Consider the following 26,515-nt stretch of genomic DNA (forward strand, 5'->3'; position numbering starts at 1 on the left):
TGGACTGTGGGCTTTGATGCACGTGCCACACCACAGCCTGGAAATAATCTGTGCAGCCGGGCACAGTGGCTCACGCTTGTCATCCCAGCACTTTGAGAGGCCGAGGCAGACATATCACCTGAGGTCGGGAGTTTGAGACCAGCCTGGCCAACATGGTGAAGCCCTGTCTCTACTAAAAATACAAAAATTAACCGGGGGTGGTGATGGGTGCCTGTAATCCCAGCTACTTGGAAGGCTGAGGCAGAAGAATTGCTTGAGCCCAGGAGGTGGAGGTTGCAGTGAACCAAGATCGCTCCAGCCTGGGCGACAGAGTGAGACTCTGCCTCAAAAAAAAAGAAAAGAATTCCTTGAACCCAGGAGGCAGAGGTTATAGTGAGCCAAGATGTGCCACTGCACTCCAGCCTGGGCAACAGAGCAAGGCTTTGTCTCAAAAAAAAAAAAAAAAAATCACACAAGAGTGGGAACAGGTGACTCAGAGTCCCACCCTCATGTGTTTATGGAAGGAATGTACTTAAAGGGCTGAAATGCAAGGTAGGCAGTTCTGAGTGCCGACAAGGATAGTTGGAGAGGAGACAGAGGGTCTGGGGAGGGCAGTTTAGCTCCAGCTAAGGCCGAGAATGGCTCTCTGTGGAGGGAGTGACCTTTGAACTGTGCCTTGCATGACTGGTGGGAGTTGGAGAAGAGGCCGTGCAGAGGGGCTGTTCCAGGAGGGGCACAGGGTGCACACAGTCTTGTAGGTGGGAGGAAAGGGTTGGGCAGGTGCGGGAAGGGGCTGAGCTCAGCTGGGCAAGGGGTGCATGCCATGAAGGGTGGTGTGGCAGTTTGAGAAGGCCAGCTGGAGCCCGTAAGTAATACAGTTCAGAAATTCTTACTGTAACGGGAAGACTGTTAGGAGCATCTTTTAGTGTGCATTTGTTAAACAAGATGCCAGCCACTGAATATTCTGGCTAGTTATGGTTTTGTCATCGTATTCTTAAAATGGTTAAAGAGGCCGGGCACGGTGGCTCACGCCTATAAATCCAGCACTTTGGGAGGCTGAGGTGGGCAGATCGCTAGAGCCTGGGAGTTCGAGACCAGCCTGGCCAACATGGGAGAAACCCGGTCTCTACAAAAAAAATAACAAAAATTAGCTTGGTGTGGTGGCACTCGCCTGTAGTCGCAGTTACTCAGGAGGCTCAGGCAGGAGAACTGCTTGAACCCGGGAGGCGGAGATTGCAGTGAGTTGAGATCGTACCACTGCGCTTCAGCCTGGGTGAGCAGAATAAGAACCTGTCTCAAAAAAACAAAAACAAAAAATGGTGAAAGAGTGTCTTCTTAATGTGTGCGATGTACATTTCGTCTGTGTGTTAACTTTTAGGGAAGAAGGAGGGGCCAGCGTCAGTGACGTCAGCGACACCGAGGTGAGCGTGGGCGTCGCCAGTGGTGCTCCATCAGTGCCTATGGTAGGTACAGCCTGAGGCGGCCCCTGAGGGACCGTTTGTCTGCACGGTGGGAGAGAGGGACACCTGATGGTCTGGCTAAAGCACCTGCCTCACTTGCTTAGTGAAATGTGGATGAGGATGTTTGGCCCATCTGTCTCGGTGGGTTTGGGGTCTCACACCTGGAAGCGTTGAGGCCTGGGGAAGCACTGTGTGAGAATCGCACACAGCCTTCGTGGTCTCCAGTCACTACTCTTCTATCACCTCCAGGTAGATGTCAGTGGCTGGTGTGAGGTCACCCACTAAGATGCTTGCTTTAAGTACAACGTGTGAACCATGCAGCCTGGACGGTGGTGGTTTGGGGGTCCCCAGGCCGCAAGCAGGATTCATCAGGAAATCACGGCTGTGGAGGCTGAAATCACAGAGTGAAAACGAAAAGTCCCCTGAGCCATTGGCGTGGCCCCCGTGTCTGCGGGTGTGAGGGTTGTGGGATCGGCTCACGCTCTGGGGTGCGGCTCCCGTGGCCCCTGTGTCTGCGGGTGTGAGGGGTGTGGGATCGGCGCATGTTCTGGGGTGTGGCTTCTGTGGCCCCCGTGTCTGCAGATATAAGGGGTGTGGAATCGGCTCACGTGCTACGGTGCGGCTCTTGTGCTTTTACTGTCATCTTGGTGTGACTGCTGAGGTTCCACTGCTGAGGTGCCACGTGCACCGTGACAGATCACCTAATGGGAGTCCTTTATACAGCACCTTGTAGCTTCCAGAGAGCGATTCTGTTTATTGCTTGTTGACCCTGTGAGCTGGATGTTGTCATCATCCTGCCAAAGGCCAGGTTCACAGAGGGAAGTGACGGGCTGTGTGGAGAGAGGTGGCACTTTAGAGTAGTATCACCCTGGCTTTGAATCAGGGCACCAGGACTCCCTTGAGTCTGGTTCCTTTTCTTTTCTTTTCTTTCCTTTTCTTTTCTTTTTTTTTTTTTCTTTTTTTTGAGACAGAGTCTGGCTCTGTGGCCCAGGCTGGAGTGCAGTGGCCGGATCTCAGCTCACTGCAAGCTCCGCCTCCCGGGTTTACGCCATTCTCCTGCCTCAGCCTCCCGAGTAGCTGGGACTACAGGCGCCCGCCATCTCGCCCGGCTAGTTTTTTGTATTTTTTTAGTAGAGACGGGGTTTCACTGTGTTAGCCAGGATGGTCTCGATCTCCTGACCTCGTGATCCGCCCGTCTCGGCCTCCCAAAGTGCTGGGATTACAGGCTTGAGCCACTGCGCCCGGCCTCTTTTCTTTTCTTTTTTTGAGACGGAGTCTCACTCTGTCACCCAGGCTGGAGTGCAGTGGCGCGATCTCGGCTCACTGCAAGCTCCGCCTCCTAGGTTCACACCATTCTCCTGCCTCAGCCTCCCAAGTAGCTGGGACTACAGGCACCGCCACCACTCCCGGCTAATTTTTTTTTATTTTTAGTAGAGATGGGGTTTCACCATGTTAGCCAAGATGGTCTTGATCTCCTGACCTCATGATCTGCCCACCTCGGCCTCCCAAAGTGCTGGGATTACAGGCATGAGCTACCACGCCCGGCCTCTTTTCTTTTCTTCTCTTTTCTTTTCTCTTCTCTTCTCTTTTTTTCTTTTTTTTTTCTGACAGAGTCTTGCTCTGTCACCAAGGCTAGAGTGCGATGGCATGACCTTGGCTAACTATATCCTCTGCCTCTCGGGTTCAAGCAATTCTCCTGCCTCAGCCTCCTGAGTAGTTGGGATTACAGGCGTGCGCCACCATGCCTGACTAATTTTTGTATTTTTATTAGAGATGGGGCTTCGCTATGTTGGCCAGGCTGGTCTTGAACTCCTGACTCAGGTGATCTGCCCGCCTCGGCCTCCCAAAGTGCTGGAATTACAGGCATGAGCCACCACACCCGGCCAGAAGATTGTCTTAAGTACAACGTGTGAGTTGTACAGGCCAGATGCCTGTGGTGTGGGGGTCACCAGAGTGGAGAGGCAGCCTCCTATAGCCTTCCTGGTCGGAGCTGGGGTGGGAGCCTTGAATCTTGGGCTGCCTGAGCAGTTTGAAAACTAGACTTTTCAGAGCAAACCGAGGTCTAGAGTCCTCTTGTAACTGTTACAGCTCCGAGTCCCACCGTGGCGCTGACAGGCCTGGGACTGCAGCCAGTCTATCTGATCTGAGCATCCCTCTCGTCCCAGGCATGGAGCTGGGCCCTGGGCACATAGCAGTGAAGAAGAAAGCAAGCCAGCTCCCTGGCCCCCAGCAGGGACAGCAGGTGCTTCATACAGAGCTCCCGGGTGCCGAGGGGTCCAGCACCTGGTTTGCAGGGTCAGGGAGGCTTAGCGGAGCAAGCGACATTCATTTATGCTGGCAGATGAGTAGGAGGCAGCTTAGCCAGGCAGAGAGTGAGGGCAGCACGCTGCAGGTGGAGGGACACAGTGTGTGTGAGGCTTGTGACGGGAGAGGGCAGCACGCTGCAGGTGGAGGGACACAGTGTGTGTGAGGCTTGTGACGGGAGAGAGAGTGGGCGGAGGAAGCCCAGGGTGGCAGAACAGAGCGTAAAGGAGAGGGTGGTATGAGGTGGACCTGGAGAAGCAGGTGAGGGCAAGGGGTCTGTGTGTTTAAGTACCATGGGGAGTCATGGAGGTTATTAAATGGGAGTGATGTGGTCAGGTAAACACTTTTTTTAAAAAAATTTTATTTTATTAATTAATTAATTTATTTATTTATTTAGAGATGGAGTCTCGCTCTATCGCCCAGGCTGGAGTGCAGTGGCGCAATCTCTGCCCACTGCAACCTCCGCCTCCTGGGTTCAAGTGATTCTCCTATCTCAGCCTCCCAAGTAGCTGGGATTACAGGCACATGCCACCACGCCCGGCTAATTTTTTATATTTTTAGTAGAGACGGGGTTTCACCGTGTTAGCGAGGATGGTCTCGATCTCCTGACCTCGTGATCTGCCTGCCTCGGCATCCCAGTGTGGGATTACAGTCGTGAGCCACCACGCCCGGCCTATTTTTATTTTTTGAGATGGAGTCTTGCTCTGTCGCCCAGGCTGGAGGGCAGTAGCACGATCTCGGCTCACTGCAACCTCTGCCTCCCGGGTTCAACTGATTCTCCTGCTTCAACCTCCCTCGTAGTTGGGATTATAGGTGCGCACCACCACACCTGGCTAATTTTTGTATTTTTAGTAGAGACGGGGTTTCACCATGTTGGCCACGCTGGTCTTGAACTCCCGACCTCAGGCGATCCGCCCGCCTCGGCCTCCCAAAGTCCTGGGATTACAGGCGTGAGCCACCACGCCCAGTCCAGATAAACACTTACGGTCACTCCACAGTTACAAAGGGTGACTTGAAGTAGGGAGACAGGCGGTGCCTGGAGGGACATGGGATAGGCATGCCAACCCCCACTTACCCATTGGAAGTCGGCCCGAGGCCCGAGGGTTCCCTTCTCAGGGCAGCCCTCCCTAGCTGCCTTGCCTCTGGCTCTCAGAGCCCCGTGTGCCCCTCCTTTGTGGCTCCTGGCACAATTGCAGTTGAATACTCCCGGGTGGCGACTTGCCGGCTGCTTGTTTCTCCTACCAGACCAGGGTTTCTCAGTCTTGGCATAGTTGACATTTGGGGCTGGATGACTGGTTGTGAGGGGTCATCTGTGCAGTCAGATGTTTAGCGGCATCCCTGGCCTGGACATGCCCAATGCCAGAGGCATCTCCCAGTCATGACAACCGGACTGTCTCTAGACATTGCCAGGTGTCCCCTGGGAGACGGAATCACCCCCGGTTGAGAACCACTGCCAGGGTAAGATCGAGTTTGGAGTGGGGCGTGCTGTTTAGAGGATTCCTTGGGTTTAAAGGAAAGTGAGTTGTTGAAGTTTTGTAGCTCTGATATCTTGATCTCTTCCAGGATTATGGCAGGAAAAGTAAAATGGGTCACTGATATCGAGAAGTCAGTGCTGATCAATAACTTTGAAAAGAGAGGATGGGTCCAAGTGACAGAAAACGAGGACTGGAATTTTTACTGGTAAGCACGCACAGCAGGGCTGGGTCGTTTCTCTGAGACTTACGTATCGGTTTTACTAATTCCAGTGCCCTGCAGAGAGTGGCCTCAGAGCTGGTGTCTCCCGTCGTCGTACTGTCTCCTCGCACACATTTTTCCTTAAGGCTGTTTGTGAGAGAATGTGCTGTGGTGTGTTCCCACGTCACTGTGTTCAGCCTGGGGTATGAAGTCTGGGGTGTTTCAGCTCAGCAACCCTGTGGGGAATTTGGGTGAGAAACAAGAGCCTCAGGCCTCCCCTTCCAGTGAGCATGCATTATAGTTGGGCCAGAGGACAGGACAGTCTTACTCTGGCACCCAGGCTGGAGTGCAATGGTGCCATCTCAGCTCACTGCAGTCTCCGCCTCCTGGGTTCAAGTGATTCTCTTGCCTCAGGCTCCCAAGTACCTGGGATTACAGGCGCCACCACACCTGGCTAATTTTTTTGTATTTTTATTTATTTATTTATTTATTTTTTTTTGAGACGGAGTCTCGCTCTGTCGCCCAGGCTGGAGTGCAGTGGCCGGATCTCAGCTCACTGCAAGCTCCGCCTCCCGGGTTTACGCCATTCTCCTGCCTCAGCCTCCCAAGTAGCTGGGATTACAGGCGCCCGCCACCTCGCCCGGCTAGTTTTTTTGTATTTTTTTAGTAGAGGCGGGGTTTCACCGTGTTAGCCAGGATGGTCTTGATCTCCTGACCTCGTGATCCGCCCGTCTCGGCCTCCCAAAGTGCTGGGATTACAGGCTTGAGCCACCGCACCCGGCCATTTTTTTGTATTTTTAGTAGAGACGGGGTTTCACCATGTTGGCCAGGCTGGTCTTGAACTCCTGACTCTGTGATTCACCTGCCTCAGCATCCCGAAGTACTGGGATTACAGGCTTAAGCCACCGTGCCTGGCCGCATTTTTTTTCTTTTTTTATAGAGACAAGGTCTTGCTGTGTTGCCCAGGCTGGTCTTGAACTCCTGGCCTCAAGAGATCTTCCCATCTCGGCCTCCCAAAGTGCTGGGATTAGAGGCATGAGCCACCGTGTCAAGCCATAAATAGGAAGCAGTTTGGAGTTACTCTTTTTTTCTTTTTTTTGGTAATAAAGCTGGTGTGTGTGTGTGTGTTTGTTTTTTTATTTCAGAGACAGAGTCTCCCCATGTTGCCCAGGCTGGTCTCAAACTTGTAGACTCAAGTGATCTTCCCGCTTCAGCCTCCCCATGTGAGCCTTGGCCTCCCACAGTGCTGGAATTACAGGTGTGAGCCACTGTGCCCGGCCAAGCTAATTGATATTTTGAGAGCTCTTGTTCTGGCCGTGCACGGTGGCTCATGCCTGTAATCCCAGCACTGTGGGAGGCCAAGGCCCGTGGATCACTTGAGGCCAGGAGTTCAAGACCAGCATGGCCAACATGACCAAACCTCATCTCTACTGAAAGTACAAAAAAACTAGCTGGGCGTGGTGGTGCCTGCCTATAGTCCCAGCTACTCGGGAGGCTGAGGCAGGAGAGTCGCTTGAACCTGGGAGGCAGAGGTAGCAGTAAGCGGAGATCGCACCATTGCACTCCAGCCTGGGTGACAGAGTGAGACTCTGTCTCAAAAAAATAAAAATAAAAATAATAAAAATAAAAAAGAAGAGCTTCTGTTCTAAGCACTAAGTGTACTATCAAGTTTACAGAAAAATTGGTTAGGGTAAAATACTGGAAACAACTAAATGTTAAACAGTGTGGGAGGGAGTAAGTACTTTGAGTGGATTATGGTGCAGCCGTGATGGGCCGGGCACAGTGGCTCATGCCTGTAATCCCAGCACTTGGGAGGCTGAGGCAGGTGCATCACCTGAGGTCAGGAGTTGGAGACCAGCCTAGCCAACTTGGTGAAACCCCATCACTATAAAAATGCAAAAATTAGCTGGGTGTGGTGGCATGTGCCTATAACCCTAGCTACCTAGGAGACTGAGGCAAGCTTATGGCCTGAACCTGGGAGGCAGAGGTTGTGGTGAGCTGAAATCACGCCATTGCACTCCGGCCTGGGTGACAGACTGAGACTGTATCTCAAAAAATAAAATAAAATAGGCCGGGCGCGGTGGCTCAAGCCTGTAATCCCAGCACTTTGGGAGGCCGAGACGGGCGGATCACGAGGTCAGGAGATCGAGACCATCCTGGTTAACACGGTGAAACCTCGTCTCTACTAAAAAATACAAAAAAACTAGCCAGGCGAGGTGGCGGGCGCCTGTAGTCCCAGCTACTCGGGAGGCTGAGGCAGGAGAATGGCGTGAACCTGGGAGGTGGAGCTTGCAGTTAGCTGAGATCGCGCCACTGCACTCCAGCCTGGATGACAGAGTGAGACTCTGTCCCAAAAAAAAAAAAAAAAAAAAATGCTCAGCTGAACACTGCCCCAATTCTCAGCCTTCCAATGTGCTGGATTATAGGCCGGCATGGTGGCTCATGCCTGTAATCCTAGCACTGTGGGAAGCCAAGGCGGGCAGCTCACCTGAGGTCAGCAGTTCGAGACCAGCCTGGCCAACATGGCAAAACCCCATCTCTACTAAAAATACAAAAATTAGCTGGGCGTGGTGGCGCACGCCTGTAGTCCCAGCTACTCAGGAGGCTGAGGCAGGAGAATGGCTTGAACCTACAAGGCAGAGGTTGCAGTGAGCCAAGATCATGCCATTGCACTCCAGCCTGGGCAACAGAGTAAGACTCCATCTCAAAAAACAAACAAAACCAAACCAAAATAAAACAAAAGTGTTGGATTACAGATGTGAGCCACTGCGCCTGACCAGCTCTTTACTTTGAAAAACTGATAAATAAAGGGAAGGAATCAAACACTGATTCTGTTTTTTTTGTTTTTTGTGTTTTGAGACGGAGTCTCGCTCTGTCGCCCAGGCTGGAGTGCAGTGGCCGGATCTCAGCTCACTGCAAGCTCCGCCTCCCGGGTTCACGCCATTCTCCTGCCTCAGCCTCCTGAGTAGCTGGGACTACAGGCGCCCGCCACCTCGCCCGGCTAGTTTTTTATGTTTTTTTTTAGTAGAGATGGGGTTTCACCGTGTTAGCCAGGATGGTCTCGATCTCCTGACCTCGTGATCCGCCCGTCTTGGCCTCCCAAAGTGCTGGGATTACAGGCTGGAGCTGCCGCGCCCGGCCTGATTCTGTGTTTTGTGTATGAACTGTTCTTGAGGCATCTAGACTGTTGATGAAGGGAAGCTTGTCCCTACAGAAGTATTCCTGTCATTGCTAAGCACAGTGGCTCACGCCTGTAATTGCAGCACTTTGGGAGGCTGAGGCGGGAGGATCAGTTGAGTCCAGGAGTTTGAGACCAGCCTGGGCAACATGGCAAAACCCCGTCTCTACAAAAAAAACTATAAAAATTTAGCTGGACACGGTGGCCCCTTCCTGTAGTACCAGCTACTTGGGAGGCTGAGGCAGGAGGATTGCTTGAGCCTGGGAGGCAGAGGTTGTAGCGCACCAAGATCAAGTCATGACACCCCGGCCTGGGCAACAGAGTGAGACCCTATCTCAAAAACATATAAATACGTACATATATACATACATACTTTTTTAGTTCTGATAATTATATAAAATAGAATATCACATAATAGAATATGGAGTCTTGAACCATTAGAGAATCTTACAGAAATGCTTTGGATGAACTAATATGATGTCTGGGAATTGGTTCAGAACACACCAGTGCTGAATGAGGTGGAGGTTCAGACTAAACGAGACTGGCCACATGCCATTAACTGGGGAATGGGGCAATGGGGGTCCCTCAACGCTTTCTCTCTCCTTCTGAGTGTGGTGGAGGTTTTCTATAATAAAAAATCAAAAAAGATTCCCTTTATTCTAGCCATCCTGGAATCCTTCTGGGCACCTTCTCTAGGGTGGTGCTGTGGGGTAGGAGTAGGCTGGGGGCCCAGGGATCACAGTGCAAGAGGCTGGGGTGACTTGCTATGTTTTGTGGCTCTGGCTCTGGGCGGGGCCAGCTCTTCCTCCGTACCCCTTCCCTGCTTCTCGGGGTGTGGTGAGGACAGGTGTGTGGCAGGGAGACCGTGGCATTCTCAGAGGCTTGGAGGGAATCCATTTCTCTTTCAACTCTGTTGTCCCAACCTTGCGCCTTCAGCAGACTCTCCAAGAATATCAAGTACTGACTCAGGGCCCGTAACTAACCCCTGTGATTTTGTTTTGAAAGGGTCCTTGACCTTCCTGAATTTGGGTACAGATCCTGTTTAAATGAGTTTCCTGACTTCAGAGTCTGAAAAGGGTATATTTGTTGACAGTGTTATCCTTAATCCGTGTTATCCCTAATCAGTAAACATCTATTGAGCCCCTGCTCTGGGCCAGAGAGGGAAACAACTCAGGGTACAGAATCAGCACAGCTCCTGGGCCTCACACGGTTTGGGTCCTGGCCTGTCCCCGGGCACCTGTTCTGTGCTGCTATGGGCCGGGCAGCCCCTGGCTCAGGTGCCGGGGGATGTGGGAGTAGTGGGAAAGGGTGCTGAGGGTTCGGGGTGTTTGCAGGGATGGGAACAAGGGCTCCTGCCACACAGACGTCACTGCCCAGCATCTGTCCTGCTCATCTCTTTCAGGATGAGTGTGCAAACCATCCGAAATGTGTTCAGTGTCGAAACTGGATATCGGCTCTCAGATGACCAAATAGTCAACCATTTTCCAAACCACTATGAACTGACCCGGAAGGACCTGATGGTGAAGAACATCAAAAGATACAGGAAGGAACTGGAGAAAGAAGGGAGTCCCCTGGCAGAAAAAGATGAAAATGGAAAATACCTCTATCTGGGTTTGTGCCTTTTCCACTGGCTCATGTTTTCAGTAAACAGCTGAATTGTTTCTTTGGGGCGCGAGGCGCTGAGGTGGTGACTGTTGGCTTTGATGCGTGAGTATGTCCACGCGAGTTGTGGTGGCACCTGTTTCATTTCAGGTGTCTCCAGAATGAGGGAGCAGGAGGGGCCTGAGTTTGGGATCCTAGTTTCTGTGAGTGCCTTGGGAATTGCCTGGCATGGACTTTTTTTCTTTTCTTTTCTTTTCTTTTTTCTTTTATTATTATTATTTTTTATTTTTTATTTTTTTTTTGAGACGGAGTCTCGCTCTGTCGCCCAGGCTGGAGTGCAGTGGCGTGATCTCAGCTCACTGCAACCTTCGCCTTCTGGGTTTAAGCAATTCTCCTGCCTCAGCCTCCCAAGTAGCTGTGACTCTAGGTGCCCGCCACCATGCCTGGCTAATTTATTTTTGTATTTTTAGTAGAGACGGGATTTCACCATATTGGCCAGGCTGGTCTCAAACTCCTGACCTTGTGATCCACCCGCCTCGGCCTCCCAAAATGCTGGGATTAGAGGCATAAGCCACCATGCCCAGCCGGCATGGACTTTGTGTAAGCCAGAGGATGCCCTCAGTACTCAGCCCGGGGAAACACTTCTTGAGCCACAGGCTGCCACGAGGGCTCATGACTATGTCTGGCTATACCCAGGGAAGACAGCGTGCCCTGTCCAGTCCGGGATAAAAGTTGGACTGAATAGTTTCAGATTCCTTTCTTTGTTTTTTTATTTTTTGTTTTTATTTTTTGAGACAGAGTCTGGCTCTGTCGCCCAGGCTGGAGTGCAGTGGCCAGATCTCAGCTCACTGCAAGCTCCGCCTCCCAGTTTTATGCCATTCTCCTGCCTCAGCCTCCGGAGTAGCTGGGACTACAGGCACCCGCCCCCTCGCCCGGCTAGTTTTTTGTATTTTTTAGTAGAGACGGGGTTTCATCGTGTTAGTCAGGATGGTCTCGATCTCCTGACCTCGTGATGCGCCCGTCTCGGCCTCCCAAAGTGCTGGGACTACAGGCTTGAGCCACCGCGCCCGGCCGTTTCAGATTTCTTTCTAACCTGGGCAGAATTCTCTAACTGACCTCCCTGGGTATCAGTTTCCTCATCTGCTAAATGGGAATTATTACAGGGTTTATTTACAGTAGCTCCCAGGTAGCCGTGGGGATTGAAAAATACAGGTGTGTCAGGTGCTGAGGTAGGCTCTGTAAATGTAACTTCTGAGTGTTGCCCAGGGATGGTGCAGCAGAGGCCCTTGTTCTGTTAGCTGCTGGGTTGCGGTGGGGGGCACTAAGCCCATAGACCCTGGAAAGGCAGGGGCAAGATCTTTCTGTTCATGGTCACTGCTGGGCTGGCCGCTTACCAGTGCTGGGTGTCTTTGCTTTGCAGACTTTGTTCCTGTCACCTATATGCTGCCTGCTGACTACAACCTGTTTGTAGAGGAGTTCCGGAAGAGCCCGTCCAGCACCTGGATCATGAAGCCTTGTGGCAAGGCCCAGGGAAAGGGCATCTTCCTTATCAACAAGCTCTCACAGATCAAAAAGTGGTCCCGGGACAGCAAGACGTCTTCGTAAGTGTGGGCAGCCACCTGCTTTGTGTGCCAGGTCCCAGTTCACCGTTTCATGCCGTTCTGCAGTCTTTGTGGTTTTCCTTTTTTTTTTTTTTTGAGACGGAGTCTCGCTCTGTCGCCCAGGCTGGAGCACAGTGGCTGGATCTCAGCTCACTGCAAACTCCGCCTCCCAGGTTTATGCCATTCTCCTGCCTCAGCCTCCCGAGTAGCTGGGACTACAGGCGCCCACCACCACGCCCAGCTAGTTTTTCGTATTTTTTAGTAGAGACGGGGTTTCACCGTGTTAGCCAGGATGGTCTCAATCTCCTGACCTCGTGATCCGCCCACCTCGGCCTCCCAAAGTGCTGGGATTACAGGCGTGAGCCACCGTGCCCGGCCAATTTTTGTATTTTTTTAATAGAGTTTTTTTTTTTTTTTTGTAAATAGAGATGGGGTTTTGCGGCCGGGCTTGGTGGCTCATGCCTGTAATCTCAGCCCTTTGGGAGGCCGAGGTGGGTGGGTCACGAGGTCAGGAGATCAAGACCAGCCTAGCCAAGATGGCAAAACTCCATCTCTACTAAAAATACCAAAAAAAAAAAAAAATTAGCTGGGTGAGGTGGCAGGTGCCTGTAATCCCAGTTACTCAGGAGGCTGAGGCAGGAGAATCGCTTGAACCCAGGAGGCAGAGGTTGCAGTGAGCTGAGATCACGCCACTGCACTCCAGCCTGGGTGACAGAGTGAGATTCTGTCTAAAATAAAAAAGAGAGAGATGGGGTTTTTCCCTGTTAGCCAGGCTGGTCTCGAACTCCCGCCCGCCTTGGCCTCCCAAAGTGTTGGGATTACAGGCGTGAGCCACTGTACCCGGCCTGTTCTGTGGTCTTTGGCCACGAGCCACGCAGCCCGTGCTTGCTTTTGCAAGCGTGTGTCATCTGTCACATGGCGTCCCAGTGGGGCCCTGTGGCTGTCTGTGTGTGGTTAGTCCCAGACTCTGCCCAAGGCAGGCCATGAAGAAGAAGGGTGAGGGTCATGGGCCAAGGCCTGCAGCCGGTTTTCGATTACAGGCTGGTGTGAGAACCAGTCAGTCGTGGTGGTTCTGAGGCAGCAAGGCACCTGCCAAAGTCTTGGGACTTGGGGTCCTGGGTTTGAAGCCCAATCTCACACAAACTGGCTGAGCATATTTTGTTCTTCAGACTGTCCGTGTCTTACATTCTCCATCTGAGTAAACGGGGGATACCAGCAGCACCACCGCCATGGGGTTGTGGTGGGGATGGAACAAGTTAACACACGTGAAGTATGAAGCATCTGGGAGGAGCTGGGCACAGCCGAGCAAGCGGTGGGGCAATGGCCTCGTGGCAAGCCCAGGGGCCTGGGTCTGCTGGCTTCTTTTTGTCTTTGTTTAATCTCAGCTGCTCAGAAGTGCCTGGGGCCCACTGGGGCAAAGCTTCCTTCTGATCCTTTTCTAGTGGGGAGATGACTCACTTGTCAGGAGTTCCCAGGGTAACGGGAGACACCTTCTCATTTTATAGTAGGTTTACTTTTTTTTTTTTTTTTGAGATGGAGTCTCACTCTGTTGCCCAGGCTGGAGTACAGTGGTGCAATCTCAGCTCACTGCAACCTCCACTTCCTGGGTTCAGATGATTCTCCTGCCTCCTATATAAATATATAAATATATATATTTATATATATATAAATAAAAATTGGCAGACTGACACCAGCCCATCATCACCCAAAGGCCATCATTTACATCAGGGTTCACTCTTAGTGTTGTCCATTTTGGGAGCTTAGACAAATGTATAGTGACATGGATCCATCATTATTTTATTTATTTTTTGAGATGGAGTCTCGTTCTGTTGCCCAGGCTAGAGTGCAGTGGCAGGATCTTGGTTCACTGCAACCTCTGCCTCTCAGGTTCAAGCGATTCTTCTGCCTCAGCCTCTCGAGTAGCTGGAATTACAGGCGCCTGCCCCCATGCCTGGCTATTTTTTGTATTTTTAGTAGAGACAGGGTTTCATCATGTTGGCCAGGCTGGTCTCGAACTCCTGACCTCAGGTGATCCATCTGTCTCGGCCTCCCAAAGTGCTGGGATTACAGGCGTGAGACACCACGCCCGGCCAGATCCACCATTATAGTAACATACAGAGTAGTTTTGCTGCCCTCAAAATCCTCTGTGCTCTGCCTGTTTATCCCTAGTCTGTGGCAACCACAGATATTTTTACTGTCTTTATTTAGTTAGTTTATTTATTTATTTATTTGAGATGGAGTCTTGCTGTGTCACCCAGTATGGAGTGCAGTGGTGTGATCTCAGCTCACTGCTCGGGTTCAAGTGATTCTATTTATTTATTTATTTATTTATTTATTTATTTATTTATTTTTTGAGATGAAGTCTCGCTCTGTCGCCTAGGCTGGAGTACAGTGGCGTGATCTCGACTCACTGCAAGCTCCGCCTCCCGGGTTTACGCCATTCTCCTGCCTCAGTCTCCCGAGTAGCTGGGACTACAGGCGCCACCACCATGCCTGGCTAATTTTTTGTGTTTTTCGTGGAGACGGGGTTTCACCGTGTTAGCCAGGATGGTCTCGATCTCCTGACCTCATGATCTGCCCACCTCGGCCTCCCAAAGTGCTGGGATTACAGGCGTGAGCCACCGCGCCCGGCTGGGTTAAAGTGATTCTAATGCCTCAGCCTCCTGAGTATCTGGGATTACAGGCACACACCACCATACCCAGCTAATTTTTTTTCTTTTTAGTAGAGACAGGGTTTCGCCATGCTGACCAGGCTTATCTTGAACTCCTAACCTGAAGTGATGCACCTGCCTCGGGCTCCCAAAGTGCTGGGATTACAGATGTGAGCCACCGCTCCCGGCCGGAACTCTAATTTTTTAATTTTAATGAAGTCCAGTTTATCAGTTATTCCTTTCATGGATTGTGTCTTCGGTATTGTATCTTTTACCATCTAATTTTTACTTTCTCTGCCATATTTAGGTTTGTGTCTCAATCTAATAAAGAAGCCTACGTGATTTCTCTCTATATCAACAACCCGTTACTAATTGGCGGGAGGAAGTTCGACCTGCGCTTGTACGTTCTGGTGTCCACGTACCGTCCGCTACGCTGTTACATGTAAGCGCCCCTAAGGTTTTGGTTCCCTCTTGATTTTGTTTTCACGCAAAATGTCTTTCTTCTTAGCACCATTGTGAGGTTTGGTGAAACAGTGCATGTGCGGTGCCTGAGGGAAGTAAGAGCAGTCAGGCCTGATGCTGATGTGAGTCATGTCAATCACACACACAAAAGCAGCTCTTTTTAGAGAATGAAGTGGTGTCTTTTCTTTGTGTTTCTCCTCAGAGTTTGAATTAATCTACATTCCCACCTAGGTATAAGCTTGGGTTTTGCCGGTTTTGCACAGTGAAATACACCCCGAGTACCAGTGAGCTGGACAACATGTTCGTTCATCTCACCAACGTCGCCATCCAGAAACACGGGGTGAGTGTGTTCTTTCATTTGTGCTTACAGAAATGGACTGACTTTCAGGCTGGGCACGGTGGCTCACGCTTGTAATCCTAGCGCTTTGGGAGGCCGAGGCGGGTGGACTACCTGAGGTCAGGAGTTGGAGACCAGTCTGGCCAACATGGCGAAACCCCATCTCTACTAAAAATATAAAAATTAGGCCGGGCGTGCCGGACGCAGTGGCTCACACCTGTAATCCCAGCACTTTGGGAGGCCGAGGTGGGCAGATCACGAGGTCAGGAGATCAAGACCATCCTGGCTCACCTGGTGAAACCCCGTCTCTACTAAAAATACAAAAAATTAGCCGGGCATGGTGGCGTGCGCCTGTCGTCCCTGGCGTGAATGCGGGAGGCTGAGCTTGCAGTGAGCCGAGATTGCGCCACCGCACTCCAGCCTCGGCGACAGAGCGAGACTCCATCTCAAAAAAAAAAAAAAAAAAAAAAATTAAGCTGGGTGTGGTGGCTCACGCCTGTAATCCCAACACTTGGGAGGCCAAGGCGGGTGGATCACCTGAGGTCAGGAGTTCAAGACCAGCCTGACCAACACAATGAAACCCTGTCTCTACTAAAAAAAAAAAAATACAGAGATTACCGTGGTGGCTGGCACCTGTAATTCCAGCTACTCGGGAGGCTGAGGCAGGAATCACTTTGAACCGGGAGGCAGAGGTTGCAGTGAGCCAAGATAGCACCATTGCACTCCAACCTGGACCACTGAGCGAGACTCTGTCTCCAAAAAAAAAAAAAGACCAACTTTGTGGGTTTCTTTCTTCTATTTTTGCAAGAACAGGGTGGGTATAGGAGTGATACTTGAAGAGTAACCTGGTCTAAGGCCCGGCACTGATGGGACTGGGAGGCTCTAGGCATCAGATCAGGCGGGCTGGCATGGGGCACATCAGCTGAATGCCCGGGGCTGTGGGGGGCACCTGGAGAAAGAAGGCGGCAGGCTCAAGCCCTGCCTTTCTAGTTCTGTGGCCTCGGGCAAGTCAGTGTAACTCTCAGAGCCTCAGTTTCTCCATTTATAAAAGGAAGTCAAAGTATTACCTGGCGGGACTGTGGGAGGATGTCATGAGGTGACTTCTGTTTAGACTGTCCCTGAGGTACCCTGCCTCGACTTACAATTTTTCAAGCATCCAGTGGTGTGAAAGCGACATGCATTCAGTAGGAACCGTACTTCAAGTAGCCATGCAACCATTATTTTTTCTTTGAGTACAGTTGTCAATAAATTACCTGAGGTATTTCACACTTTATTATAAAATGGGCTTTGTGTTAGATGATTTTGCCCAACGTCAGGCTATTGTAAGTGTTCTGTACATGTTTTAGATAGGCAAGGCTATGATATTCAGTAAGTTAGGTGTATTAAACGCACTTTTTTTTTTCTTTTTGAGGTGGAGTCTCGCTCTGTTGCCCAGGCTGGGGTGCAGTGGCACGATCTTGGCTCACTGCAACATCTGCCTCCCGGGTTCAAGTGATTCTCCTGCCTCAGCCTCCTCAGTAGCTGGGATTACAGACATGCGCCACTACGCCTGGCTAATTTTGTATTTTTAACAGAGATGGGGTTTCCTCCATGTTGGTCAGGCTGGTCTCGAACTCCTGACCTCAGGTGATCTGCCTGCATCGGCCTTCCAAAGTGCTGGGATTAGAGGCGCCTGGCCAAGTGCACTTTCAATTGATGATATTTTCAACTTGCTTTGGGCTTATCTGGACATAACCCCACCAAGGGGCATCTGTATGCATTGAGCACCTATGTGAGTTGGTCCTCTTCTGAGTGCCCAGGACGCAGTGATAGGCAAAGCCTACCTTAGTACCTACTCTCATGGATCGCAGAACTTCCGGGGGAGATAGTCATCAACTAATCACCCTGATGAACATGAAATTAGAAACCGAGCTGCTTGCTCTGAAAGTGAGGAACACACATCTAGAAGAGCATGGAACAAAAGAAGCCCCTCGTCCAGTGGTTGGAGAAGGCTTCCCTGCAAAGTAGTGCTGAAGCCGAGATCTAAAGCATGAGTCGGGATAATCCAGAGGAGGCAGGGAAGGTTCCATGGTGGTGGGTACAGCGTGTGCCGAGGCCGTTGCCAGAGGGAGCTTTACAGGGGCTGAAAGGATGCCAAGGTGGCGGGAGCCCCTGGCGTGAGGGCAGTGGATGGGGAGGGACTGGAGAGGCCAGTGAAGGCAGACACACAGGGCTTTGTGGGCCCGGTTCAGGTTTGGGGCTCTCATTTCACCCCAACACAAACCGAAAGTCTCGTTTCTTTATGAAAGACTCTTTCTTTGTTTTGAATCTTCTTTGAATGGAAGCCTTGAATGCGCTGATCTTTTTTCTAATTTGAGAAAGAGAGTGAGTATTGGTATGAAATATGCATTTCTGAAGAACCTGCTGAAGAGTTTGTTCAGACGAGGCTGGACTCGGTCCTCCGCCCATCACTTACCTCTGTGTGACGTGGGCAGCTCACCAGCCCTCCGGGCCCACAGCTGCCAACAGGAGCCGGGGTTCACCTTGCTGGTGTTGGGATGACGATGGCCACCGTTTACCGGGGCCAAGTGGTTTCCACATGTGGCTGGCCTAACTCACTTCCCCTTCAGGTCTTCCTGAGAGCAAACCAAGCAAGCGTCAGTTTTACAAATTTCATTTTTTATTTGTGTCTTTATTATTATTAGTTTTTTTAGACAGAGTCTTGCTCTGTCACCCAGGCTGGAGTGCAATGGCGCGATCTCGGCTCACTGCAGCCTCCGCCTCTCGGGTTCAAGTGATTCTCCTGCCTCAACCCCCCGAGTAACTGGGGTTATAGGTGCGTGCCACCACACCTGGCTGGGGTTTTTAGTAGAGACGAGGTTTCACCACGTTGGCCAGGCTGGTCTCGAACTCTTGACCTCAGGTGATCCTCTCACCTTGGCTTCCCAAAGTGCTGGGATTACAGGCGTGAGCCACCGTGCCTGGACTGTCTTTTAAAATGTGGTTAATTCTCCTTTTATCTGCTTTGAGTCAGTGGTGTTTGCTGGAGCAGTTGGTAGGCTGATTTTATTTTAGATCATGGTTCTCGCTTTATACTTAGAAAATGAAATTGCAGTCTCCTAACAGTGGAATACATTTGGGTATTTTCTAGCCCTTTGCCTTCAAAGGCAAGCATTGTATGGAGAATTAATTTTCAGGGATGGCAAAACAGGAAGAGCTCAGAACTGGCTCAGAACATGTGGGCTGGGGGCCCAGCCCCATCCCAGCCCAGGAGGAAAGCTCGGCCAAGTAACTGCTTCTGTGAGCCCGGCCTCCTCTGTGAAATGGAATGATAATGGCAGCTTCTCAAGGTTGTTGGAGAGTTTTGGGTGTGGTGCTTTTACACTGCAGTGTGCAGCCCAGGCGCGCCTTAGGCTGGCTTCCCCAGGAAAGACTGAGGTAGAAGTCCGCAAGCTGATGTTGCTGCAATGGAGGCCTCCGCCCACCCCGCGGTGCTGTGGAGCGGGGGTGGCCCTGCAGGGCCGTCCTGGAGGGAGCAGGGCCGTCCTGGAGGGAGCAGGGCCTGACACATGGCGTCAGCCAGACATGGTATGCTGTTGCCCTTGGGGAAGGCTTTCACCCTGGATTAGGCAGCTCCCTCAAGCCAAGGGCACTCCCAGTGAGGGTGGGTCTCAGCTGGAAGAACGAGTGCCTTGGTCTTGAAGGGTATCCCGGCAGCACTCCACAGCCTGTGCTGTGAGGCATAAATGATTAAGCCTGAGAGTCTTAGGGAGATGAGCATTTAAAAACACCCACATAAGGCCAGGACGGTGACTCACAGTGCAATGAGCCGAGATCATGCCGTTGCACTCCAGCCTGGGCGGCAGAGTGAGACTCTGTCTCAAAAAAAAAAAATACCCCCACATAATAGGAGGCCCAGGCGGTCGGGCACAGTGGCTCATGCCTGTAATCCCTACACTTTGGGAGGCCAAGGCAGGAGGATCACTTGAGGCCAGGAGTTCACGACCAGTCCGGGCAACATAGTGAGACCTCTTCTCTAAAAAAAATTTAAAAATCAGCCAGGCATGGTGGCACGTGCCTGTAGTCCCAGTTACTTGGGAGGCTGAGGTGAGAGGCTCGCTTAAGCTCACAAGGTCAAGGCTGCAGTACACCAAAGTCATGCCACTGCACTCCAGCTTGGGGGACGGAGTGAGACCCTATCTTAAAACAAAATGGAAAATAGCTGGCCCAGATCTCCCTGGGGTAAGGGTCCGGATGTTTGCCTTGTTGCTGCATGCCCACACCCAGGGGTCACTCCAGAAATGCTTGGGGGATGCAACGGTTCCACGGGGTTCCTCTGGGGTGCATAACCTGAGGGATGCCTGCCCGCTTTCCTGTCACCAGGAGGACTACAACCACATCCATGGGGGCAAGTGGACAGTGAGCAACCTGCGGCTCTACCTGGAGAGCACCCGCGGCAAGGAGGTGACCAGCAAGCTGTTCGACGAGATCCACTGGATCATCGTGCAGTCCTTGAAGGCTGTGGCGGTGAGTTTGCTGTGGGCGGGGGAGTCAGCTCCCAGGGCATGTTTGGGAGTCGGGGGGCTTGCTGTTCTTGTTAAAAATACCTGTTTTCAGCTGTGCGCAGTGGCTCACGCCTGTAATCCCAGCACTTTGGGAGGCTGAGGCAGGCAGACCACCTGAGGTCAGAAGTTTGAGACTAGTCTGGCCTACAGACATGGTGAAACCCTGTCTCTACTAAAAGTACAAAAATTAGCCAGGCGTGGTGGCATGCATGTGTAATCCCAGCTACTTGGGAGGCTGAGGCAGGAGAATCGCTTGAACCCGGGAGGTGGAGGTTTCAGTGAGCGGAGATCACATCACTGCACTCCAGCCTGGGTGATAGAGTGAGACTCTGTCTCAAAAAACAAAGAACAGGCCGGGTGCATTGGCTCACGCCTGTAATCCCAGCACTCTGAGAGGCTGAGGTGGGCGGATCACCTGAGATCAGAAGTTCAAGACCAGCCTGGCCATGGTGAAACCATATCTCTACTAAAAATACAAAAAATTATCTGGGCATGGTGGTGCGCACCTGTAATCCCAGCTACTCAGGAAGCTGAGGCAGGAGAATTGCTTGAATCCGGGAGGCGGAGGTTGCAGTGAGGCAAGATCGCGCCAGTGTACTCCAGCCTGGGCGCCAAGAGGGAAACTCCGTCTCCAAGATTGCGCTCCAGTCTGGGCAACAAGAGCAAAACTCTGTCTCAAAAAAAAAAAAAAAAAAGCCTGTTTTGATGTTCTTGCCGCTTGCACGTCTGCCAGAGGCTGCGGTTTTTTCGGGGAGGGAAAGGGGCCAGCTTCTAGCCCAGTGCCGCCCTGGGGTGAGCTGGGCTAGCCTCTCAGGTGTAGCCACAGGCCCCGGCCCCTTCACTCCTCTTATACCCACTAAGTCAATAATAACTATTTTGACATAAAGTGATATATTGGAGATGGACTTCCAGCAGCCTTTTTTCTGTAGCTGTCCTGACTTTAGTATTTCATAGATATTTTGGACTGGAAATAGCATGCCTCTTCTTTTTTTTAATCTTCTCGTTTTTTGTTTATTTGCTGGTTTGCAGTTGGCATTCGTGTTTTGCTTTACAGTGTTAAAGCAGGTGCACATCTATTTTCAAGGAAGAGGAGAGAAACAAATATTTGAGCACCAGCAAGCTGGCTACTATTAGTATTTCCCGGGCCGGGCACTGTGGCTCACGCCTGTAATCCCAGGACTTTGAGAGGCGGAGGTGGAGGATCACGTAAGCCCACAAGTTTGAGACTTGTGGTAACAAAGCAAGACCCTATTTTTTGTTTTGTTTTGTTTTTGTTTTTGAGGCAGAGTCTCATTCTGTCACCCAGACTGAAATGCAGTGGCACAATCTTGGCCCACTGCAACCTCCAATTCCCTGGTTCAAACGATTCTCCTGCCTCAGCCTCCCAAGTTCCTGGGATTACAGGCATGTGCCACAACGCCCAGCTAATTTTTGTATTTTTAGTATAGACAGAGTTTCACCGTATTGGCCAGGCTGCTCTCAATCTCCTGACCTCATGATCTTCCCACCTCGGCTTCCCAAGGTGCTGGGATTACAGATGTGAGCCTCTGCACCTGGCCAAGACCTGCTTCTTTTTTTTTTTTTGTGAGACAGAGTCTCACTCTGTCACCCAGGCTGGAGTGCAGTGGTGCGATCTCGGCTCACTGCAAGCTCCGCCTCCCAGGTACAAGCGATTCTCCTGTCTCAGCCTCCCGAGTAGCTGGGATTACAGGCACGAACCACCACACGCCGCTAATTTATTGTATTTTTAGTAGAGACGGGGTTTCACCATGTTGGCCAGGCTGGTCTCGAACTCCCGACCTCAGGTGATCCACCGCCTCAGCCTCCCAAAGTGCTGGGATTACAGATATCAGCCACTGCACACAGCCAGGTTTCTTTTGTTTGTTTGTTTGTTTGTTTGAAGTGACAGATTCTTGCTCTGTCACCCAGGCTGGAGTGTAGTGGCGTGTTCATGGCTCACTGCACTCCACCACTCCTCATGGCACTCTTCTTCCTCCCAGCCTCCAGCCGTCCCGAGTAGCTGGGACTGCAGGCACATACCACCACACCCAGCTAAATGTTTTATTTCTTGTAGAGGCGGGGGTCTCGCTGTGTTACCCAGGCTGGTCTCAAACTCCTGGGCTCAAGTGATCCTCCCACCTTGGCCTCCCAAAGTGCTGGGATTACGGGCATGAGCCACTGCACCCAGCCTCAGGTGATGTTATTTATGTATCTGGAGAACAGTTAATCTAATGTGCATCTAAGTGAAACGGAATCAAAAATTACCAAGGAAATTCAAAAATTTGTATATAAATGGATTTACTTTTGTCACTGGGAACAGAGGTTAACAGTCTGGCACCCGGATTCCTAAGGGCCTGGGAAGGGGTGACGGGCAGCCTGGGGAACAGTTTGTGTTTGTCTGTGATAAGCCTGCACAGACCTTCACTGCAGGTTCTGGGCTTGGAGCTGGACACCCGTCCACTCTGATGACAGTGTCACGCCGGCAGAGGGGTTGGGTGCTAGTCAAGCCTCTGATGAGTGAGATGCAGAGATGCCCGTTCTGGTTCCATCAGTTCCCTCTATCAGGCTGAGGAAAGTGTCCAGTCTCTGAGCTCTGCAGGAGGAAGAGGGAGAGGAGGGAAGGAAGCGTTTGTGGTGGAGGGTGGGAACCCTTGCTGTGGGAGGTCGGGACCGTGGGATGATCCTGCTTGTTTCTGAGGCGTTAGTCTCGGCTGCGCCCTTCGATGCTGGCCATGTCACCCACTGGTCACTCTCTCTCCAGCCGGTGATGAACAATGACAAGCACTGCTTTGAATGCTATGGCTATGACATCATCATTGACGACAAGCTGAAGCCCTGGCTGATCGAGGTAACCATGGGAGCACCCACACCCAGTCACACCACACACCACCCCCGACATGCTTCTGCCCCGACTCGTGCCCAGCGGTCCCCCAGGCCCTGGATGTTTCTCAGGCCAGGCAGGAAAGGGACCGATGTTCAGGTTTGATGGTTTGCTGATAGTTAAATTATAAGCACATTCCTGCACTGCTCCCCTCCCAGAGCCCAGCCCACGACAGGGAGCTGTGGCGCATCTCACGTGAACTTGGTGGTGACGGCACCTCCAGGGTGCCTCTGGGCTAGTCCATTCTCCCTCAGTCCTGCACCCTGTCCCCCGGACCCTCCCCTGCCCTCATGGGTGACAGTGTTCCCGTCTAGGAAAGCAGCTCACAACCTCGGCAGCCCTTGGCCAGCAGGAGCACGCTCCTGAGGGAAGGAACGCCTCTGCTGTTCTTCGGCATCTGTGAAGGTCGAGTTTGGAAGTGGATTCCTCTGCCTCTGTCAGTGGGTGGAGAGGACATCATGGTGGGTGTCTGTTTAGCACTGCCTCCTGACACCAAGCCTGGCTGGTGCGACCTCAGCCACAGTGGGCGCCGGCGCACTTACCAGAGGCCCCAGCTTCAAACCCACCTTGCCCAACTGTTACCCTGGAGCCAGGAGGAGGAGCTTCAGGCCTCTGAGGGGACAAAAGAACTCCGGCTGTATTGGTTATTGGTTCATCTCCCCACACGCCCTTCCGACCAAGTTCATTTGCCAGTGCACGGCTCGGGCCCTTCATCTCGGTCACATTTTGAGCCAGGACACCTGAGTCCACAATAGCAGGTTGTAGGGAGTGGTTCCCTGTGGGTAGAGTCATGGGAACCCCTTCATGAAGCTGCCGGAAGAGCCAATGGGAACCCCTTCATGAAGCTGCCGGAAGAGCCAAGCGAGCTGGTTCCATCATGGCATTTTCCAGGCAACTCCTTATGCCGCCAAAGCTGGGTGTGTGAGCGGGGAATAGATCGCCAGTGTTCGTACTTTCTTGTCCTCCATGTTAAACAGAATCACTTGAGGCCAGGTGTGGTGGCTCACTCCTGTAATCCCAGCACTTTGGTAGGCCAAGGCAGGTGGATCACCTGAGGTCAGGAATTCAAGACTAGCCTGGCCAACACGGCAAAATGCCGCCTCTACTAAAAATAAAAAAATTGGCCGCGTGTGGTGGTGCGCATCTGTAATCCCAGCTACTGGAGAGGCTGAGGCAGGAGAATCGCTTGAACTCGGGAGGCTGAGGTTACAGTGAGCTGAGATCACGCCACACACTACTGTATTCCAACCTGGGTGACAGAGGGGAGACTTTGTCTCAAAAGAAAGAAAACAAACAAACAAAACACAAAACAAAAAAAACCCAGTAACTTGAATGGAAGTCTCTCCTGCATGAACTAGGATCTTAATTGTGAACGTTAATTTTTTTTTTCTTTTTTTTTTTGAGATGGAGTCTCACTCTGTCACCCAGGCTGGAGTACAGTGGCACAATCTCGGTTCACTGCAATCTCTGCCTCCCGGGTTTAAGCAATTCTCCTGCCTCAGCTTCCTGAGTAGCTGGGATTACAGGCGTGTGCCATTATACCCAGCTAATTTTTGTATTTTTAGTAGAGATGGGGTTTCACCATGTTGGTCAGGCTGGTCTTGAACTCCTGACCTCATGATCCGCCCGCCTCGGCCTCCCAAAGTGCTGGGATTACAGGTGTGAGCCACTGCACCTGGCCCTACTTCTTTTTTCTTTTATTTATTTATTTATTTATTTTTTGAGACGGAGTCTAGCTCTGTCGCCCAGGCTGGAGTGCAGTGGTGCAATCTCCGCTCACTGCAAGCTCTGCTGCCTCCCTGGTTCACGTTTCCCTGGCTTCAGCCTCCCTAGAAGCTGGGACTACAGGCGCCCGCCACCACGCCCGGCTAATTTTTTTGTATTTTCAGTAGAGACGGAGTTTCACCGTGTTAGCTAGGATGGTCTCCATCTCCTGACCTGGTGATCTGCCCACCTCGGCCTCCCAAAGTGCTGGGATTACAGGCGTGAACCACCGCGCCCGGCCCCGGCCCTACTTCTTAATAACAATTCTGGTTTTTGTTTTGTTTTTTGTTTTTTTGAGACGGAGTCTCCTCTGTCGCTTAGGCTGGAGTGCAGTGGCGCAATCTTGGCTCAATGCAACCTCTGCCTCCTAGGTTCAAGCAATTCTCCTGCCTCAGCCTCCTGAGTAGCCGGGACTACGGGTGCATGCTGCCACCCCCGGCTAATTTTTTGTATTTTAGCAGAGACAGGGTTTCACCATGTTACCTAGGCTGGTCTCAAACCCCTGAGTGCTCAGGCAATCTGCCTGCCTCGGCCTCCCAAAGTGCTAAGAGGACAGGCATGAGCCACCATGCCTGGCCAACAATTCTTTTTTTTTTCTTTTCTTTTTTTTTTCTGCCTCGAGACAGGGTCCCACTCTGTGGCCTAGGCTGGAGGCAATGGCGTAATCATAGCTCACTGCAGCCTCCAGCTTCTGGGCTTAAGTGATATTCCTGCCTCAGTCTCCCGAGTAGCTGGGATTACAGACATGCGCCACCATGCCTGGCTAATTTTTTTTTTTTTTTTTTAGAGATGGGGTCTCACTATGCTGCGCAAGCTGGAGTTTTTTTTTGTGTTTTTTGTTTGTTTGTTGTTTGTTTTTTGAGATGGAATTTCACTCTTGTTGCCCAGGCTGGAGTGCAGTGGTGCCATCTTGGCTCACCACAACTTCTACCTCCTGGGTTCAAGTGATTCTCCCGCCTCAGCCTGCAGAGCAGCTGGGATTACAGGCATGAGCCACCATGCCTGGCTAATTTTGTATTTTTAGTAGAGACAGGGTTTCTACATGTTGGTCAGGCTGGTCTCGAACTCCTGACCTCAGGTGATCCGCCCATCTTGGCCTCTCAAAGTGCTGGGATTACAGGCGTGAGCTACCACGCCCAGCCTCCCAAGCTGGTTTTGAACTCCTGGGCTCAAGTGATCCTCCTGCCTTGGCTTCCCAAAGTGCTGGAATTACAAGTGTGAGCAACTGCTCCCAGCCTTTTTTTTTTTTCTTTTCTTTTTTTCGTTTTAGGGGGCACATATCCAGATTTGTTACATGGATATATTGCAGAATGCTGGGCTTTGGGCTTCTCTCAAACCCGTCACCCAAATAGTGAACATAGTATTCAATAGGGAGTATTTAAACCCTTGCCGCCTTCTTCTCTCTCCCCTCTTTTGCAGACCCTAGTGTTTTGGGTATTTTTTATTTTTATTTTTATTTCTTCTTTTTGAGACAGAGTCCTGCTCTGTCGCCCAGGCTGGAGTGCAGTGGCATGATCTTGGCTCACTGCCAACCTCCACCTCCTGAGTTCAAGCAATTCTCATGCCTCAGCCTCCCAAGTAGCTGGGATTACAGGTAACTGCCACCACGCCTGGCTAACTTTTGTATTTTTAGTAGAGATGGGGTTTTACCATGTTGGTCAGGCTGGTCTTGAACTCCGACCTCAAGTGATCTGCCCACTGCAGCCTCCCAAAGTGCTGAGATTACAGGCGTGAGCCACTGCGCCTGGCCTGGGTTGTTTTTTTTGGTTTGTTTTTTGTTTTTAAGAGACCAAGTCTCGCTCTGTTGTCCAGGCTGGAGTGCAATGTCACCATCATTGCTCGCCACAGCCTTGAACTCCTGGGCTCAAGTGATCTTCTCACCTCAGCCTCCTGTGTAGCTGGGACTAGAGCTGTGTGCCACTCTTTCCAGCTAATTTTTTTTTTTTCTTTTTTGTAGAGATGGGATCTCGCTGTGTTGCCTAGGCTAGTCTCGAACTCCTAGCTTCAAGCGATCCTTCTACCTCAGCCTCCCAAAGTGCTGGGGTTATAGTTGTGAGCCACTGAACACAGCCTAAAAC

The 26,515-nt window shown here is 51.4% G+C and overlaps 1 protein-coding gene across 2 annotated transcripts in view; it reads left to right on the plus strand.

The window, feature by feature from the left end:
• Positions 1-26,515, plus strand: part of TTLL1 (TTL family tubulin polyglutamylase complex subunit L1) — a 42,293-nt gene that overhangs the window by 6,461 nt on the left and 9,317 nt on the right. Inside the window, exons 2-9 of one of the 2 annotated variants that reach the window (XM_007976000.3) lie at positions 1,358-1,442; positions 5,307-5,423; positions 9,998-10,206; positions 11,618-11,798; positions 14,757-14,891; positions 15,143-15,251; positions 19,611-19,754; positions 22,554-22,640. In XM_007976000.3, coding sequence (XP_007974191.1) covers positions 5,311-5,423; positions 9,998-10,206; positions 11,618-11,798; positions 14,757-14,891; positions 15,143-15,251; positions 19,611-19,754; positions 22,554-22,640 — 978 coding nt within the window. In that variant the 5' untranslated portion in view covers positions 1,358-1,442; positions 5,307-5,310. The remainder of the gene's footprint in view (positions 1-1,357; positions 1,443-5,306; positions 5,424-9,997; positions 10,207-11,617; positions 11,799-14,756; positions 14,892-15,142; positions 15,252-19,610; positions 19,755-22,553; positions 22,641-26,515) is intronic. The other variant, XM_073006639.1, reaches the window with a different exon arrangement.

Source organism: Chlorocebus sabaeus, chromosome 19 (assembly GCF_047675955.1).
Source record: "Chlorocebus sabaeus isolate Y175 chromosome 19, mChlSab1.0.hap1, whole genome shotgun sequence".
Lineage (NCBI taxonomy): Eukaryota > Metazoa > Chordata > Mammalia > Primates > Cercopithecidae > Chlorocebus > Chlorocebus sabaeus.